Source organism: Vombatus ursinus, unplaced genomic scaffold (assembly GCF_900497805.2).
Source record: "Vombatus ursinus unplaced genomic scaffold, bare-nosed wombat genome assembly UNPS02015012.1, whole genome shotgun sequence".
Taxonomy (NCBI): Eukaryota; Metazoa; Chordata; class Mammalia; order Diprotodontia; family Vombatidae; genus Vombatus; species Vombatus ursinus.
The window spans coordinates 1727241-1744776 of NW_020954790.1; the positions used below are offsets into that span (position 1 = coordinate 1727241).

The 17536-nt window shown below is 42.4% G+C and overlaps 1 protein-coding gene across 2 annotated transcripts in view; it reads right to left on the reverse strand.

Annotated features, from left to right (window-relative positions):
• LOC114030780 (zinc finger protein 250-like) overlaps positions 1 to 17536 on the reverse strand; it is a 33421-nt gene that overhangs the window by 4471 nt on the left and 11414 nt on the right. Inside the window, exons 3-5 of one of the 2 annotated variants that reach the window (XM_027845678.1) lie at positions 13847 to 13973; positions 12220 to 12315; positions 5109 to 7623 (exon numbers count right to left, since the gene is read on the reverse strand). In XM_027845678.1, coding sequence (XP_027701479.1) covers positions 6539 to 7623; positions 12220 to 12315; positions 13847 to 13973 — 1308 coding nt within the window. In that variant the 3' untranslated portion in view covers positions 5109 to 6538. Of the gene's footprint in view, positions 1 to 5108; positions 7624 to 12219; positions 12316 to 13846; positions 13974 to 17536 lie in introns of those variants that run through there. The other variant, XM_027845679.1, reaches the window with a different exon arrangement.

The window sequence follows — 17536 nt, forward strand, 5'->3', positions numbered from 1 at the left end:
ACTGTAAAGTCTGGAATTCCCCTGGCTGAGGAACCCTGTACCCCCCCCAGTACTGTGGGGTGAGTTTGATACCAAAGAAGGAGGTCAGGGGACTCCAGATTGATTATAGGAGTTTAATCAATCATAATTACATACAAGTAGGGGCAATCTAGGATGGCTGCAAGACAATTCAGTAGATCCCCACAAAGACCTCTCAGAAATCATCATGGTAATTATAGAAATCAGACAAAGGGAAGAGGAGCCATAGGGTGCTTCATTGTGGCTTGGTGGATATTTTGGGTTTTTCTGCTCAGTTAATGATTTGGTTAATATTTTAGTTTATACTTAGTACTGGGTCCAATTCTCAGATATCCAGGCATGTACCCAGTGCTATTCGGTAAATGTGCCCAGGCACTCAAGATTGTGTGCTGGCCACTGTGTCCTTGTTATGGTGTTTACCAATCAGGACCCCACAAGCACTCACAAAGGAATATTCACTTCGCAAAAATAGTAAGGAAAAAATGTCTTTCCCAATACCTCTGGGGCCTACTCTCCCCTACAGAATCTCGTTCTCTAGGGATGTGGGGAAGTTATCTCAACTTAGCTCAGTCCCTGTGTAGCACTGATCCTACTAAATTCATGTTCAAAGCTGAGGTTGGTGCAGGATGAGTCCTGATTAGCTACTGCTGGGCTGGGATCTGGAAGGACAGTTCACTTTGCTCCTTGGGGCATTGACATGGGATGTCTGCGAAGCCACATTCTGGAATGCTGGGATATTGAGGCACCCTCCTGACCTTTCCAAACTCCTAAGGTTGGAAGCACCAAATTCCTTGACCTCTAACTGAAAGGAACAAACAGAGGCCGTGAAGTTAGGACTTTCTCGTGGCCTCCAAGGCCTCTCCCTGTACAGGTGGTCTGTCGCTGTGGTCAAAGGAACAACCCTGATCCCCCAAGAGTGCCTAGGCCAAGGTCGACAGTTCTTTTTGAATATCTCCACAGAGTCAAGAGCCTCCTCTTTTCGACATGGTTAGCTAACTGGAAAGAACTCCAGAATGTTCACACATGCTCTTTAGTCTCCCCAAAGCACTTTTGGGCCACTGCTTTCCTGAAAATAGGCCCTTCAGCTTTCTTTTAGCTTAAGTGGCAAGCGTATTTAGAATGTCCAGGTAACAAATTTGGTCCCTAACCCTATAAAAACAAGGCCTCAGAAGAAGGTGCATCTCAAATCCTGAGGAAGTTCTGAGGTCTATCATTAGAGGGGACCGTGGATCCTTTAATATGGTGCCATTGGCTCAGAGCTATGCCTCAGTCTCTTATTATAAGGGACAATTTTAATCCCCATAAATCCTGATACTTGGAAGGGGTCATCTCAATTTCCAAATTGCTACATATACAACATGTGTTGGACCAATGCACTGGCAATCTGATGGTCTTCCATTTCATTTTCTTCCATTTCCATCATGAGCCTAGGATTCACTTTATCAGAGATTCTGATATTTGGCAACAATTCTCCATCCTGGGCACAAAATGATCATTTCATTTCTCATCACTGTGATTTCTTCTTTAAAACATCTGATTTAGGGTCTCTTTGTAATCCACATTCTACCTTTCACTTCCTTTAGTCTATTGTTTGACTTCTGAACAACTGAGGAATTTATTGCTCTTTTACAGTTTTTGAGATTGCCAAGAATTTCTAAATCTCCCATTTCTCTAGGCTCTCTGACTCACTCTTCACTGCATAGTATTCTTAGTGTGGGTTCTCACTAAAGGGAGGCAGTCCTTTTATTGGTGGATAACTGATCTCTAATTGGTTCCCTAACTCACACCCAAAAGAAGCTCTTCCAAACTTCCTTCCTTCTCAAACACCTCCCACACCTCCCATTCACCTACCTGGGGTGGGACTGTGAACTCCCAACCTCAGGTTAAAGAGCAGGCTCACCTCAGCCATCTCCTCCTTTCTCACCTGGCTCTGCTTCTTTGAGACTTTTCTGACTGACTTCTCCCCCAGACCCCAGAATTGGGCACTTTCTTCACATCTAGAACCCTTTTTAATCCTTCTTTTGTGTATTATCTCTTTTTCTTAATAGTTGGTACCTTGAGGCTAAAGGAAAAGAAAACCTAGAATCTGGCCTGGCAAATCTCTCAGAAGAAAACAAAAGATAGTACAATAGAGAATGCAAACAAACAAAAGTCAAGGACAGACAAAAGAAAACCTGCCCTTTAATGAAGCAAACACACTGAATTTAAAACATCCTGAATTGTTCACAGACAATCTAAGGATCATAGGTCTCTGTAAGAAAAGTTGTAGGGGGTTGGGCTTCCACAGCAGGATAAGAAATTCCAAGATCTTGTGGACAATCACTCAACCAATCAGAAAGTGCCCCAAACATTCTGTATAGGACTAGTTGCTTAAAAAGAGCCCTGGAGGCTAAACCAGTTCAAGGATGGGCCTCCACAGGGCAAAGGCTTTTCTCCACTGCTTATTGAATATTAACTGACACACCCCAAGGGCAGAGATTGCCGCCATTTTTGAACATGGGACCCATGAAGTGGGCAGAGTTAACCGAACATGGACAAACATTCGATGGGCTGTCCAGGAAGGGTGTAACTCAGATGAACTAGACCAATCATAGCCCTGATGGGTGGAGTATGGATCTTACTAATGGTTTAAAAGTTGATTCTACCACTGAACCAGTACCCATGTGCTCCTAGGGTATGTTGTGCCCGCTTCTCTTGTGAGCAGTGTAATAAAGGCTTTCCTTCACTCACTCACTGTAGTAGGTTTTTGTTTCAGATTTTTCTAACAGTCTCACAGTACAACATGACTGGGTTAAAAAAAAAAAAAAAAAAGTTGATCCAGTCACAAAGGAAATATTAAAGAGAGTTGGCCAGAACTTCTGAACATAGAAAATGACCTTCCAATTCAAAGAATTCACAGATCACCTCTGGAAAAAACCCCAATGGATGCATTCTGGGAAGATGGCAGTGTAGGTCAGAAATTTCCAGGCTCTCCAGATTTCCTCCACAAAAAGAGCTTGTTTGGACAAAGCTGGTGACTTGTTGGGGGTAGCTAGGTAGCACTGTGGATAGAGTGTTGGCCCTGCACCCGGGAGGACCTAAGCTTGAATCTTACCTCAGACACTAGCTGTGTGATCCTGGGCAAGTCAGGTGTAACCCAGTTTGCCTCAGTCTCCTCATCTGTAAAATGAGCTGGAGAAGGAAATGGCAAACCACTCCAGGCTCTCTGCCAAGAACAACCCAAATGGAGTCACGATGACTGAAGGAGTAGGACACAACTAAAAATCAACCCAACAACAATAACAAATGTTTACTGACTGGACCCAGGAAAGGGTAAAGGGGAGGGATTCAGGGATTCAGGGAGACCAGGGAAGCCTGCCTGACCCATTCTAATGAGGGAGAACTTTAAAACAAACAGAGGAGGGAGGAGTCAGTGCTCCATATGCCAGAGTACCAGTGAATCAGTTTAACACAGAGAAGCAGAGAGCAGGACAGTATTGTTACTACCTTATCCAACTTCATGCCTGTTTTTGTAAAGAAATGGTCCATAAGGAAGGTATAGCCGGCTTCATAGACCATCCTCTCTGTCTATGGCAATGGCCTCATTGGCTGATGTCTGTGCACAGACTGCACTCACCTGGGCTAGGGGGTTGCTGCTCCCAGGGGCCATTCCCTCTGGCTCCAGGCTCCCTGCTTGGGCCAGGCCTTGGTACTCTGTAGACTGAGCTGGGCAGGGAGAAGGATCCCAGAGAGGGAGAGGCCTTTCTCTTTTCTTCCTAGGCAGAAAGCTGACCTACAGGGATTTACTAAGGTAAAGTCCAGAGGAGTTGCAAAGGTCCTGACCCTGCCCTCAGGAGAGAGACTCCAACCTACAGAGGGAGGGAGGAAGCAGGGAGGGTCAAGTTTGGAAATGAATCAACATTTTTAAATTGCGGTGCTGGAGAAGACTTTTGAGAGTCTCTTGGAAGCAAAAAGGTGACATGAAGCAATACTTAAAGAAATTAATTCAGTCTATTCACTGGAGGGTCAAACACTGAAGCTGAAATACTTTTGGCCATATAATGAGAAGATGAGATGCATTAGGAAAGACGTGAGGTTGGGAAAGACAAAAGAAAACAGGAGCAAGGGAAGACAGAGGATGAGATGGATGGATGGTGTCATGGAAACAATGAACATGGGGGGCAGCTAGGTGGCACAGTGGATAGAACACTGGTCCTGGAGTCAGGAGGACCTGAGTTCAAATCTGACCTCAGGCACGTAACACTCACTTGCTGTGTGACCCTGGGCAAGTCAACCCCATTGCCTAGCCAAAAAAACCAAAACAGAACAAAAAAACAATGAACATGAACTTGGACAGACTTTGAGACGTAGTGGAGGATAGAAGGGCCTAGCCTGCTATAGTCCACGGGGCCACAGAGAATTGGACAGTAAGGAATGACATGGAAGTTTACGAACTCAACAAAGACCTAGTTTAAAACTCCCCATCTTGCTGCCTCTCCAAATGACCAGTCACACCCAGAAGGTTTAGTGAAATCATCTGAGGCATTCGCTCTAACCTGCAGCTGAGGCTCCACCAATCAGTGGCTGGGGGTGGAGGGGTAAGGGAAGGGGTTGGGTTCATCTTTAAGCTCCCCTTTGGCTTCTGAGACCCACAGGATCAAGGGATCTAGAGCTGGAAGAGATTGTAGAGATCACCTTGTCTGATATCCTCTGAGACCCAGTTAAGTTGAATTACTTTCCCAAAGCCACAGAGGTAAAGAACCAGAAGAACTTTAACCCATGCCCTCTGACTCCACATCTGTTCCACCATACTGCCTTTCAAGTATGTGACCAGGTGGAAAGGAAGGATCCAGTATGCCTAAGAGGCTATCTATTATACAAGCAATCTTTTATTTCCCTTTCCTCTCCCTCTCCATAGAGTTATAGTTAGAACAGGCTAATTAGGGAAGGCATCAGCACTGCCACATCCTCTCCCAATGTTGTCTGCCTAATTATGTTAACTCTTTTAAAGGCTTTACATTCAGGGGTTGCTGGATGGCACAGTGGGTAGAGCACTGGCCCTAGAGTCAGGAGGACCTGAGTTCAAATCCAGCCTCAGACATTTACTAGCTAGCTGTGTGACCCTGGGCAAATCACTTAACCACCATTGCCTCCAAAATTAAAACAAACAAACAAACAAATGAAGCCTTTACATTCAAAGAAGGAAGCAACACATAGAACCAATGAGTGCAAGTTGCAGGAGGCAGAGTTCAGCCTGACGGGATGAACAGTGTCCTAATGATGGGCTGCCTTCCTAGCAGGTCTTCGAGCAGAAAGGTTTTCAAAGAGAGGGCTCTGCAGGTATGAGTTTGGACTAGATGGCCTCTGAAGGCCCTTCCAACGCAAGATTGTCTGATAAATTCAGTGACAAGGGAACCAGAAGCTGCCTTGGGTCTTCATTAGCCTCCAGATGAATTTCATTAGAAACCTTTCTTCCTATCAGTGTTTGCCTTTTCTGGCAAAGCAAGACTTTTCTGACTTGCCTTGGTGGGAGGATATGGAGACTTCCCATAGTGCCTCTTGAATTACTCCCCTATGTCCAATGTGTTGGTCTCTGAACTGGAAACCATTACTCTGATGAGGCTGCTCTCGCCAGGACCCGAGCCCTTCACTGATTCAGAGAGAGCATGTGACAAGCAGCCCAGATGCCATGGAACTGAGCTGCTTCAGATTTCCCTTCCAACCGAGGGAAGCTTTGGAGATGAAATTGCCAGGCCTCTTACCTGCTTAGCAGTGGCTGCTTTGTTCACACAACAGTTCTGCTCTGCCTCAAGTCCATCAGGGGGATCCCTGCCTCATCACCATGATTGTTGGGTCGCAAAAATCAGGAGGCAGAAACAATCTCATCTTAATGACCGTCACATGTATTGGCCTGGATGTAGACTGAATACAGGCTTGTAGGTGGGCTGTGGGAGAACACAAATTTCCCCTGAATTGCCCCAATTTTTATATCCTTGATCAAACAAATCTGATTTCTTCCCTTCACCAAAGATTGTTCTCCAGTTGACACAAGGTCTTTTCCTTATTCTGAAGACATTTCTGAGAACATCCAGATGGATTCTCTCACACAGTTCTGCAGTTTATGGGCCTATTGCCTCCTTTTTTGGTTTTGCAACCTGGAGGGTGGGCATGGATTATTTTCCTTATCTCACCTTTCTATTAAAGTCAGACCCAAAATTTAACCTTAACTAGTAACCTCCATGTTCTGGAGAAAGGCCTGTCCCACTGGGCATATTAATAAAGTTTCTTTTCATTATAAATCCCCCGAAGAGAGGATAAGAGATGATCTCTGGCTGAAAGCCTTCCTACATGGAGTCCAGAGATGGCTTGTACCCAGAGTGAATTTTCTGCTAAAAAGCTCTGTACTCCATTTCAATGACTTTCCTCATTCAGGTCAGTTATAAAATAACTATAAGACAAGATTCCTATATATCCCATGAATTCTCTGATGGTAAACAAGGACTGACTTTAGCCTGAAGGCTTTACCATGTTGATTACTTTCTTAAGGTTTCTTGCCAGTATGGATTTTCTGATGAGCAAGAAGATATCTTTTCACTCTAAAAGCCTTTCCACATTGATTACAGTCATAAGGTTTCTCTCCAGTGTGGACTCTCTGATGTTTAACAAGACTGTCCTTCCATGTAAAAGTCTTTCCACATTGATTGCATTTATAAGGTTTCTCTCCACTGTGGATCTTCTGATGTTGAAGAAGACCATCCTTCCATGTAAAAGTCTTTCCACATTGATTACATCTATAAGGTTTCTCTCCTGTGTGGGTTCTCTGATGTGCAATGAGATGAGCCTTCTGTTTAAAATCCTTTCCACAATGATTGCATTTATAAGGTTTCTCTCCAGTGTGGATTCTCTGATGTTGAACAAGACCATTCTTCCAAGTAAAAGTCTTTCCACATTGACTACATTTATAAGGTTTCTCTCCAGGGTGTATCCTCTGATTTTCACCAATACTCTTTTGACATCTAAAATCCTTTCCACACTGATTATAGTCATAAGGTTTCTCTCTAGTGTGGATTCTCTGATGTAGAGTAAGAGTTCTCTTCACTCTAAAAGCCTTTCCACATTGATTACAATCATAAGGTTTCTCTCCAGTGTGGATTCTCTCATGTTTAACAAGACTGTCCTTCCATGTAAAAGTCTTTCCACATTGATTGCATTTATAAGGTTTCTCTCCAGTGTGGATCCTCTGATGTTGAAGAAGACCATCCTTCCATGTAAAAGTCTTTCCGCATTGATTACATTTATAAGGTTTCTCTCCAGTGTGGGTTCTCTGATGTACAATAAGATGGGCCCTCTTCTTAAAAGCCTTTCCACATTGAGTACAATCATAAGGTTTCTCTCCAGTATGGATTTTCTGATGTGCAATAAGATATCTCCTCTTTGCAAAACCCTTTCCACATTGTTTACAGCCATAATATTTCTCTCCAGTGTGGATTCTCTCAAGTGTTACACAGATTTCTCTCCAATTGAAGTCAGAGGGACCGTCACTCATTAACTTTTGCTTGTGGGTTTCTTTCACAGAAAGGGTTAGTGCTGCAGTAGTTTCCTTCATTTCCAGCCTCCTCTCTCCTTCTGAAAAAACATAAACAAACAAACCAACAAAAAAACAAATAGAGACACTATGCACACACATATATATTTATATCCCTTTCCCTCTACCAGCAGAACATAAACTCCATTACTTTTTATTTCCCCAGGCAAAGAGAAACATCTTAAATGGTCAGAACCAATCATTTCATAATGCCATTAGCTCACATTCGAAGGATGATTTACTTTACAAAGAGCTTCACACAAAATTACATTGGATCCTCACAACAAACCTATGACACAGGTAGGGTCATCATTCTCATCACATGCACAATTCAGGCCATGAGCTCAGAATGGCTGATTGATTTGACCCAAATCCCAGCAGCTGAGACTAGAATCCAAACTCTGAATGGCCAAGCTTTATCCACAGTACTCGACAAATTATCTCCACCTTCAATCTTTCCTTTTCCCTTTCATTGCCTGCATTTTTAATCGTTTCTTCATAGATACAATGCCATTTGGTGCACATGTACTAAATATTCAAATTATTTCATGATTTAACCTACCTGTAAGCATAACGTAATTTCCCAGGTGATCACTTTTCATCTTATTTTTTCTGCTGCCTCATCTGAGGTCATATGGAGATGTCCAGATGAAGATCTCACTTAGGTTTGCATTCTTGCAGCGGTGAGGGCAGACTATTTGAAAACCATGATTGCCAGGCATGCATGATAGAGGTCATCATGAAACCATCATGGACCACCACAACCTTTCTACAAAAGCAGACCTTAAAATGCCACTCATTGAAATGCTAAGGTTGTTTTCTAGTTTGAAGTTAGTCTCTGTTCATTTACTTTTCTTCTATCTGGCAACTTCTCAAAGGAATTGGTTGGCAACATGGGTTAATCATTCAGTACAGTTTCAGTGAGTATGTAGCCAGTTTACCAGTGGCAGAAACAACAAAGTTATGTCTGAAAAAATTCTATGCTTCCAAAGGATTTTTTTCATATGTAAACATTAATTAAAAAAACAAACAAACAACCCAGGGGCAGCTAGGTGTGCAGTGGATGGAGCTCAGGCCTTAGAGTCAGGAGGACCTGGGTTCAAATTTGATCTCAGACACTTGACACTTACTAGCTGTGTGACCCTGGGCAAGTCACTTAACCCTGATTGCTGCAGCAAAAAAAAAAAAAAAACACGAAATAAAAAACAAACAGAAAACCCCCCAAAGCAATGTTTACAATTGACCTTCAAATATATTTATCATTTAAAGTAGTACTTGACATGAGCCAATCAAAAAATGAGTATTGTAAACAGTAATTAGCAATTCGTTGTGACTGGTTAGAGAGTTTATAAAAAATGAACTTCCATCCCTCAGCAGGAGCTTGTAAAATTTCCCTTCCATTTTCCACTTCATCCTTGTGTGAGCATTTTCACCGTATTTCATTTAAAAATCAGAATACAACTGTTGGTGCAGTGGATAGAATACTGGGCCTTGAGTCAGGAAGACATGAGTTCCAATCCCACCTCAGCAATGTGCTAGTCCTGTAACTTTAGGGAAGTCACAAGACCTCTGTTTGCCTCAGTTTTTTTATCTGTAAAATGGGCATAATAGCAGCTAAGACCTAGGATTAACATGAAGATAAAGTGAGACAATATTTAAACACTGCATGACACATAGTAGGTGTTGTATAAATGCTAGCTATTACTTTTATTTAATTTTAACTACATTTCCCCCAATTCTACTCTCCTTCTTAAATCAATATTATCCTTATTCCTCTTATTTTCTTTTTTTCTTTGTTGGACTAAATGCATCTGCATTCCAACATTCTCTTTTCCCTGTATCAACTTTTGTTTGCAAACTAGAATCTGAGCTTTGTGACAGCAGAGACTGCCTTTTGCCTTCCTTTGTATCCTCATGGCTTAGCACAGTGCCTGAAACAGAAAGCATTTAATCAATGTTTATTGATTCCTAACTGAGCCCAGGGCTGATAGCAGTCCTCAGCCTCCACCTCTACTCCCTACATTCTGGTCCCTCTCCTCGTTGTTGAATGCATGTTAGGGCCTCAGCCCTGTTTCTGTCCCTGTCTCATACCCAATCACCTCTAAGTAGTCACCTTTGTCAGGTTCTAACCCTGATGGAATTGGACTAGAACCAATACTGAAGGTCACAGAGGCTTCTTTCTAGGCTCCTGAAGGGTCACATGCTGTAGGACACCTGTGGGTCTCTAACTCCCAGCTCCCTATGCTGATGTGATGGATATCTACACGAACCTAATCCATGACTCTTCAAGAATGGGACAGAGATTGAGCCATAGAGATTCGCAAAGGGACTCATGTTGATGATTTATGCAAAACTTAGCCTTGGAGGACTCTCGAGTAAGGCAGCAGCCTCATTAAGACCATTAGCCTCATGTGCAGCTAAATGGAGAGAGAGAAAAGCATGAAAGCAGGCTGCCAGGTCCACTAACAATGAAGGCTACAGAAACTCAGCTGGGCCCTCACTGTGGCAAGGCAATCTTTTGCTTTCCAGAACAGCAACTCTCCCAGATCTTTTCATTCACCCCTAACCATCCGTTATGGCTTACTTCTATCCTCCACTGAAAGAAACTGGACATTCATCAAGGACTATCTTGTCCTCCTCATCTCACGTAAATCAGATGACTTCTCTTTTGCGACCTCCATACCAGATGAAAGATTATTCTTCTGCTTGGTAAAGAAAATCCCTTTTCATGTGCAAATAATCTCATTCCACCCCCTCATCTACCTTCATATATTCCTCCACTAGTATCTCCAGTTTTTGTTACTGATTTTCATTTTCTCCCATACTAGTGACTCTTTTCCTATGATCACAAATGAAACAATTTCTTTCTAATCCTTTAAAAACTCTCATGAGATCCATGCATCCTTATGAGATGGTGTCCAATATCTTTCTTCCATTTCTTTTGGCTAAACATCTAGACATGGCCCTTTCCAATTGATGTCTCCAACTCCTTTCCTTTACTTTCTTTGAAACTCCTTTCTTTCTTTTCATTTTTTCCCCTCCCCTGCAACCACTGCCCAAGATATAGCCACCATTAGACACAAATAAGTATATCTATGTAAAATTATTCTGTATATATTTCTGTTTATCAGTGCTTTCTCTGTATGTGGATAGCATCTTTCCTCATTTTCCCTTTATAGTTGATTTGGGTATTTATAATAGTCAAAAAAAAAAAAGAAAGAAAAAACCCTCTGCAATCTAGCTCCCAATTTTATTGTCCAACAGAAATGCGTCTCTAAAAGTCTATGAATAATCACAATATTGCTAAAATTCAGTGGCCATTTCTTAATCCTAATCCTTCTTGACTTCTCTGCAGTCTTTGACACTATCAATCTGCCCCTAGTTTTGATCATCCTCTAGATTTTAGTGACATTACTCTCTCTAGGTTCATCTTCTATCATATCCAAAAGGATCCCCACAACCCTCCCATCTTCTTCCATTCCTAATGCTATCCAAAGCATCCTCCCAACAGTCCAGGCTCAGAGATGAAACGCCATGCTCTCTTCATCTACTCTTACAAATTCACACTCGTGATGCCCATGTGCAATCTGTTGCAAAGTCCTGTTGATTCCACCTTTGTGACATCTTTCAGATACATCTCTTTGTCTCTCAACGCTGTCACTTTCTTGGTTTAGACCCCTTGTCCCCCACACCTGAGATAGTGTCAGAGCCTGCTGGTTGGTCCAGCCGCCTCATCTCTGTCCAGTCCAGTCCTTCCTCCACCCAGGTATCTAGTTCATCTTCCTAGAGCTCTCACCTCACCATGTTACCACCTACTCCACAGCCTCCAGTGACTCCCCAGGTAAAGCATCAAATACTAAATCCTCTCTAGGGCAGGTAAAGCACTTCATCACCTTCCCCTTTCTACTCTTCCAATCTTCTTTCACCCTTCTACCCTCCCATATATGTTATAATTCATTGCTATGGGCCTCCTTTCTCTTCCACCTCTAGACTCCATGGGTTTTCCTTGCCATCCCTGTTGCCTAGAATGTTCTCCATGGTTTCCCTGAAGCCCCAGCTATAGCCTACTTCTCACAGTAAGCCTTTCCCAGTGCCCTTTAAACTTAGAGCCTTCCCTCTTTTGACTAGCTCCTATTTATCCTGTCCAGAGTGGGTTTCTACATAGCTGTTGGCGTGTTCTCTGCCCCACCAGAGTGTGAGCTCCATTAGGGCAGGGAATGTTCCTTGCATCAATTTGTGTGCTTGGTCCTTTGCACAAGGTCTGGAACAGAGTAGTCACTTGGATGTTTGTTGACTTGAAGAAAGTCTAGGAATGAACTCATGTAGGATACTCTAATCCCTCTTTGTACTTTCAGGAGAATTCCATGCCCCCAAATTCCAAACAATGACTTCTTTTGGGATCATAGATTGATCTCTGAAAGGGAGCTGAAAGGCCATGGAGTTCAAACCCCTCATTTTACAGGTAGAGAAACTGAGGTTCAGTGATTCAGTGACTGACGCAGGAAGCCACTACTGAGAAATATCTGAATAAGATTTCCAAGTCGGGTCTTCCTGCCCCAAATCGAGGACTTGCTTCACTCTCACACGTGGAATTGTCGTCATCACAGTTGTCACATACCTGCTTTCATCTCACTCACCTGGACAGCAGCTCCTCAGGCCTTCCTGCTCCAGCATCCATGGGGCTTCCCTTTGCTCAAAATAAGAGACCACATCTTCGCTGGGAACTGGAAGCCCTGGGCATGGGAAGTCAGTAAATGATGAGGATGAAAAGAAACTTGTAATTTAGTTCTCTTTAAGGAAGTGCGTTCAGACCCACAGCTGCTCCATTTTGAGATTCACCCCATTATGTTCACACATGGGTCTGTACTCACTCATTAGTGCTTGTAATGCAAGCAACCCAAAATAGGATGTGCCACATTATCCTGTTGTACAACCTGTTCTGAGAAAGAGCCAAACCTCTGCCCCCAATCCTGTCCAGTTCCATTCTGGTAGAAACTCCTAATTCTAAAATGGGCTAAAAAGTATTATTGCTAAGCCCAGCCTCAAGCCTCAGAAACAGGAACCTTGATGAACCAGCTTTTGCACTGTCCTCCTCCCTTGTTCCTCACTCCCTGAAACCTATAGAAACCTAATGTACTGATCACTTGGAGAATTTCTGCCTCTTGAGGTGAGATTCTCCTGCTGGGAAACTGAAGAAACCCTAGTTGGTCCAAATTCTATTTCTTGGCCTGTCTGTTCCTGGCAATGCCAGAGACATGCAAGCAAGGACCGCAAGGTGGTGTCCCAGACTCCTGATGTGTATTCTCATATGTTTTCTGAGCTTTGGGGAGAGATGGGGGAGAAGATCATGGAACCAGGTTGGAATCGGAAAATTTGGTCTTGGTTCAACCTCATAGAAGAATGAACTCATTGCACACTTTCCATTCGGTAGAAATTAGAGGCAGCTGATGGTGCAGTGGAGAGAGCCCTGGGGCTAGAGTGAGGAATGTCAGAGTCGAAATCTAGCCTCAGACACTTACTAGCTGCATGTCCCTGGACAAGTCACTTAAACTCCATTTGCCTCAGTTTCCTCAACTGTCAAGTGGGGAAAATAGTATCACCAAACTTGGAAGGTTATTATGAGGATAAAGTGATATAATATTATAAAGAAAGCACTTGGCTCAGCACCTGGCAAATAGTAGGAGAATATAAATGCCTATTCCCTTCCCTTCCTTTCCCACCATTTGTCCTGGAATTTGACAGCAGTAAAGGGGAAGATTAAGGACAAACTTGCTGTAAGAGGGACAAGTAGAAGCTGTGAGCTACGAATTGATGCTTGTTAAAAACAAGAATATGCCAAATACTAGACCCATCCCGAAGAGGAAGAGCTGGTAGGGGAAAGCCACATGAGCAGTTTTCAGAGAGTTGTCAGACAAAATCCTTGTTCAGGTAGAGGTTAGACTGAATAACCTCTGAGACTGGTTCTATGTTTCATAGTTCCATGTCTGTAATTCCATGTCTACTGTTTTGATCTTTGACTTGAAGCTGCCTAGAAGTGGTAACAGACAGCTCCAGGAGGAACAAAGGAAACCTTAAGGTTCCTATCACACAATGCAAAGGCTTCCTATAGGAAAACCAGGCAGCAGGAGGACCCTGTGTCTTCGACACAGGACACCAACACTTTTCTCTCTTTAATAATTGGTAAATGCTCCAAACCCTGCACACTAGGGAATGAAGATATTCCTTTGATTGTAAACTCAGCATTGCCAGGGGAAGTGTCCTTACCCAGGGAAAGCAGGTTCTGGGCATTCTCCAGCATGACCCCCTTGTACAACTCCTTCTGAGGATGGTCCAAGAGGCCCCACTCCTCCTGGGTGAAGTCCACAGCCACATCCTTGAATGTCACCAACCCCTAAATCAATAAAAGTCATACATAGGATATATAGCTGAAGGACACTCCAGATTTAAATAGGCCAACCCTCATTAATTTACAGAATGAAACGGAAGTACAGAGAAGGGATTTGCCCTATATGAGAGTCAGAGTCCACTCCTAAAACCATGGTCATTAAGAGCCCAACTGAATTTTGAGAAAAGCATTTTATATGATCAGTTAGAATAAAGCTGAGAAATATTTTACTCTGAAATGTATCTCCCTGTGGAATCAGGGAGAAAGTTTATGTTCTATCTGTGAGGTAGATGAGTCTGTGGAGCAGAATGAGAGAGGGTAATGGGAAATACCTTCCTTATCAGAACTAAGTGATATGTTCTTTTTCTAAAATTAATTTCTTTTCTTTTAATTATTTCTTACATGCATATGCATGGTAAACTCTAGAATTTATTTCCTTTCATGTTGACTGGAGTTACAGGAAGATTTACTTAAATCCAAAGGACATAGAGACCAAACAAAGAAGAGAACTTATGGATCAGAGAACAGGGAAGCCCCAGACCAAATGTATACAATATACACATGTGTATCTGTACATATGCCAATACTGCATATAACACATATATCTTATATGTACAAACTTATTTGCATGTTGTCATCTCCACTAGAATGTGAACTCCTCGGGATTAGGAACTGTGTTTTACCTTTTTTTTAAAAATTATTTTATTTTCAATTCAGGGAGCAAAACAAACATTTCCATAAGGATATAGTGAAAAAGAGGATTGCTCAATAAACTGCAAGTCTACCATGTACAATTGTCATTCCCTCCAAATATACAATAAAGTTATTGTGTTAAATTTATTTCTTTTCCTTTTTTTCTTCCCACCACCCTCTCCTCCTGCCCTAGAGATGGCTACTGTTAGACAGAAATAGGCATATATAAAAAAATTGTTCTCTATATACTTCTATTTATCAATTTTTTCTCTGGATGCAGATCCCATCTCTCTTTACATGTCCTTTATTTTTAAGTTGTGTATTTATAATATTCAACATGACTCACTCAAAATTGTTCTGAACACAGTATTGCTGTTACTGTATACAGTGTTTTCTTGGTTCTGCTCACTTTGCTTTTCGTTATTTGGTGCAAGTCTTTCTGTGCCTTTCTAAGATCATTGAGCTCATTTTTTTGAGCTTATCCTTTCTTATAGCACAGTAGTATTCTATCTCAACCACAAAGCATAACCCAAATGATGGAAATCCCCGCAATTTTCAGTTCTTTGTCACCACAAAGAGAGTTGTATTAAACATCCCATTCACACTCAAAGTTATAATTACTATCTGTGAATTTCTTTCCATCTGATCTTTTACTCAGTATTTTCTTTCTCAGCCTCTCTTTTTCCCCTATCACTTTTACCTTATCTTCTCCCCTCCACCCCCCAATTCACCCACCCCTCCAAGAGTCCCTCCATCCCCTCCAACCACACCCCATTTCAATTCATAAGGCCTACAAAAGTCCCTCCATCCTCTCCCTCTCCCTCCTAAATCCCAATCCACACACCCCTCTAAGAAGTTCCTCCTGACCCTGTCCCCTAATTTTCTCACCTTTCTGTATTTCAGAAGACTCCTACACCCTTTCAGATGTATGTTCTTTTTTCAACCCAGATGAGAGTAAGGTTCCAACACTAGCAGCTCTCCCCACCCCTACTTGTCTCTTCTGTATGAGTTCTTCTTTTCATGCCCCATTTTAGAATATGTCAAAATATTTTGAAGATATTCTGTGTCCCAGAGCTATGGCCCAGCCAGTAGGCTGTACCCTGAGCTTGGCATAACAATAATCCTTTACCCTCTGGATGATCTCACCCTCTGACAAAGTGTACTGCACCAGGTGTTCATTCCCCCTATTTCCCAGGGGCCTGCGAGCCAACATCCACTATGTCTCTGATACATTCACACTCTCTGTTCCTTGTACTCCTGTTCCCACCACAGAACTCTTGTCCTGTACCCCACAGAGTATTCATGACCCCCAAGACTTGAGACAAGAACTGTTCCCACAGGACCCCCAGGAACAGTAACTTAGGACCTAAGAATGATTATGTCATAGTCCAGCCCATTTGTGGTTCATTATGTATACAAGCACTGCCTGTACCCCAACATGTTCAGAGCTCCCACTCAGGAGCACTTCCACCAGCAAGTGTTTTCCTCACTCTGAAACCAATTAAATGACTGCCTGATTCCCGACACACCTGCCTCTGACTGCTCTGTTTCAGCTCCAGCCATTCCCAGGTTAGGGACCAGTCCACTATTCATTCAAAATTCTGTTGACATTTACTGGTGGCATCAGTCTTAAGGGGGGAAGTCTCCCATGCAGGAGAGTTGGAAGAGGCACCACTGGAGTTTCTTCAGAGTCTGCCCCACCACTTCTAGAAAGTTCATTGCTCTCATTGATGCTCCATTATTGGTTCACCTTTGATTGAGCTCACCTTTCTTTGTGAAGAAAAACTCCAGGGCCCCTTTCCTGACACAGTGATTTGTCCCAAACTGCTCTGGTAAGACCTTTTTTGCACATGGGCTAATTGACTTAATTGCATGCCTTTGGGTTTTGTTTTGTTTTGTTTTGCATGCATCTGGTAAATTTGTATCTGAGAAAGCATCAGGTCTGTTTAATTGCTTATGTCTCTGGTTTGTGTGCTTCTGGAATCTGTTGCAATTAGAATTTTAATTGCATGCTTTGTATATGTCTTATTATTTTGTCTGTATCTGTGTGTCTTTTTAAGATGCAGAATGTTGGGCAGCTAGGTGGCACAGTGGATAAAGCTCTGGCCTTGGAGTCAGGAGGACCTGAGTTCAAATCTGGTCTCAGACACTTGACACTTACTCGCTGTGTGACCCTGGACAAGTCCCTTAACCCCCACTGCCTCGCTAAAAAAAAAAAATGAATAAGATGCAGAATGTTTGTATTGTGAACTAGATTCTGTTACCCTGAAAGATTTAAAATGCAGCCAGCCAGAAAAACTTCAAAGGCTATAGTTAGAGAAAACACTGGGAAGATTAATAAACTTTCATAGCTGAAGCTCTTGCCCCAGTAAATAGGAAGGACTTGTCTCACTTTATGCTCTCTGCAGGAGATTAGGTTATGAGAAAAGAGCAAAAGCCTGTAAGACACTGTTTTCCCCTGTTGTTACAGCACTGGCCAAGTTGGAACTACAGAGATAAAGTTAGATAATTGAAGATGTAGAACTGCTAAAAACATCTTAGCAGATTCTGAAGATTTTGAGATTAATCATTCAGGTGTTTGGCAATTAGTCATTTTAAGATTGCAGGAGAGAACTCCTGAGACATTGGGGTAATTTCTGAAACATTTCAGTAAGTTTTGGAGTATCACTCTGTAGAATTTGTTTTAAGGAAAAATCAGGATTAAATCTAATAAAAGGTTTAAAAAGTTTTAAAAAGTAATTGGCAAGATGAATAGTTTCATTGTTCTAGGGCAATGAAGGAAAGCTAGTTTTGGCAGCAATGGCAGACTGGAGAGAGTGGAGAAAAAAAATAGGTAAATGGTTTGCACCTTAGTTCACCCTCTTCTTAACCCTCCT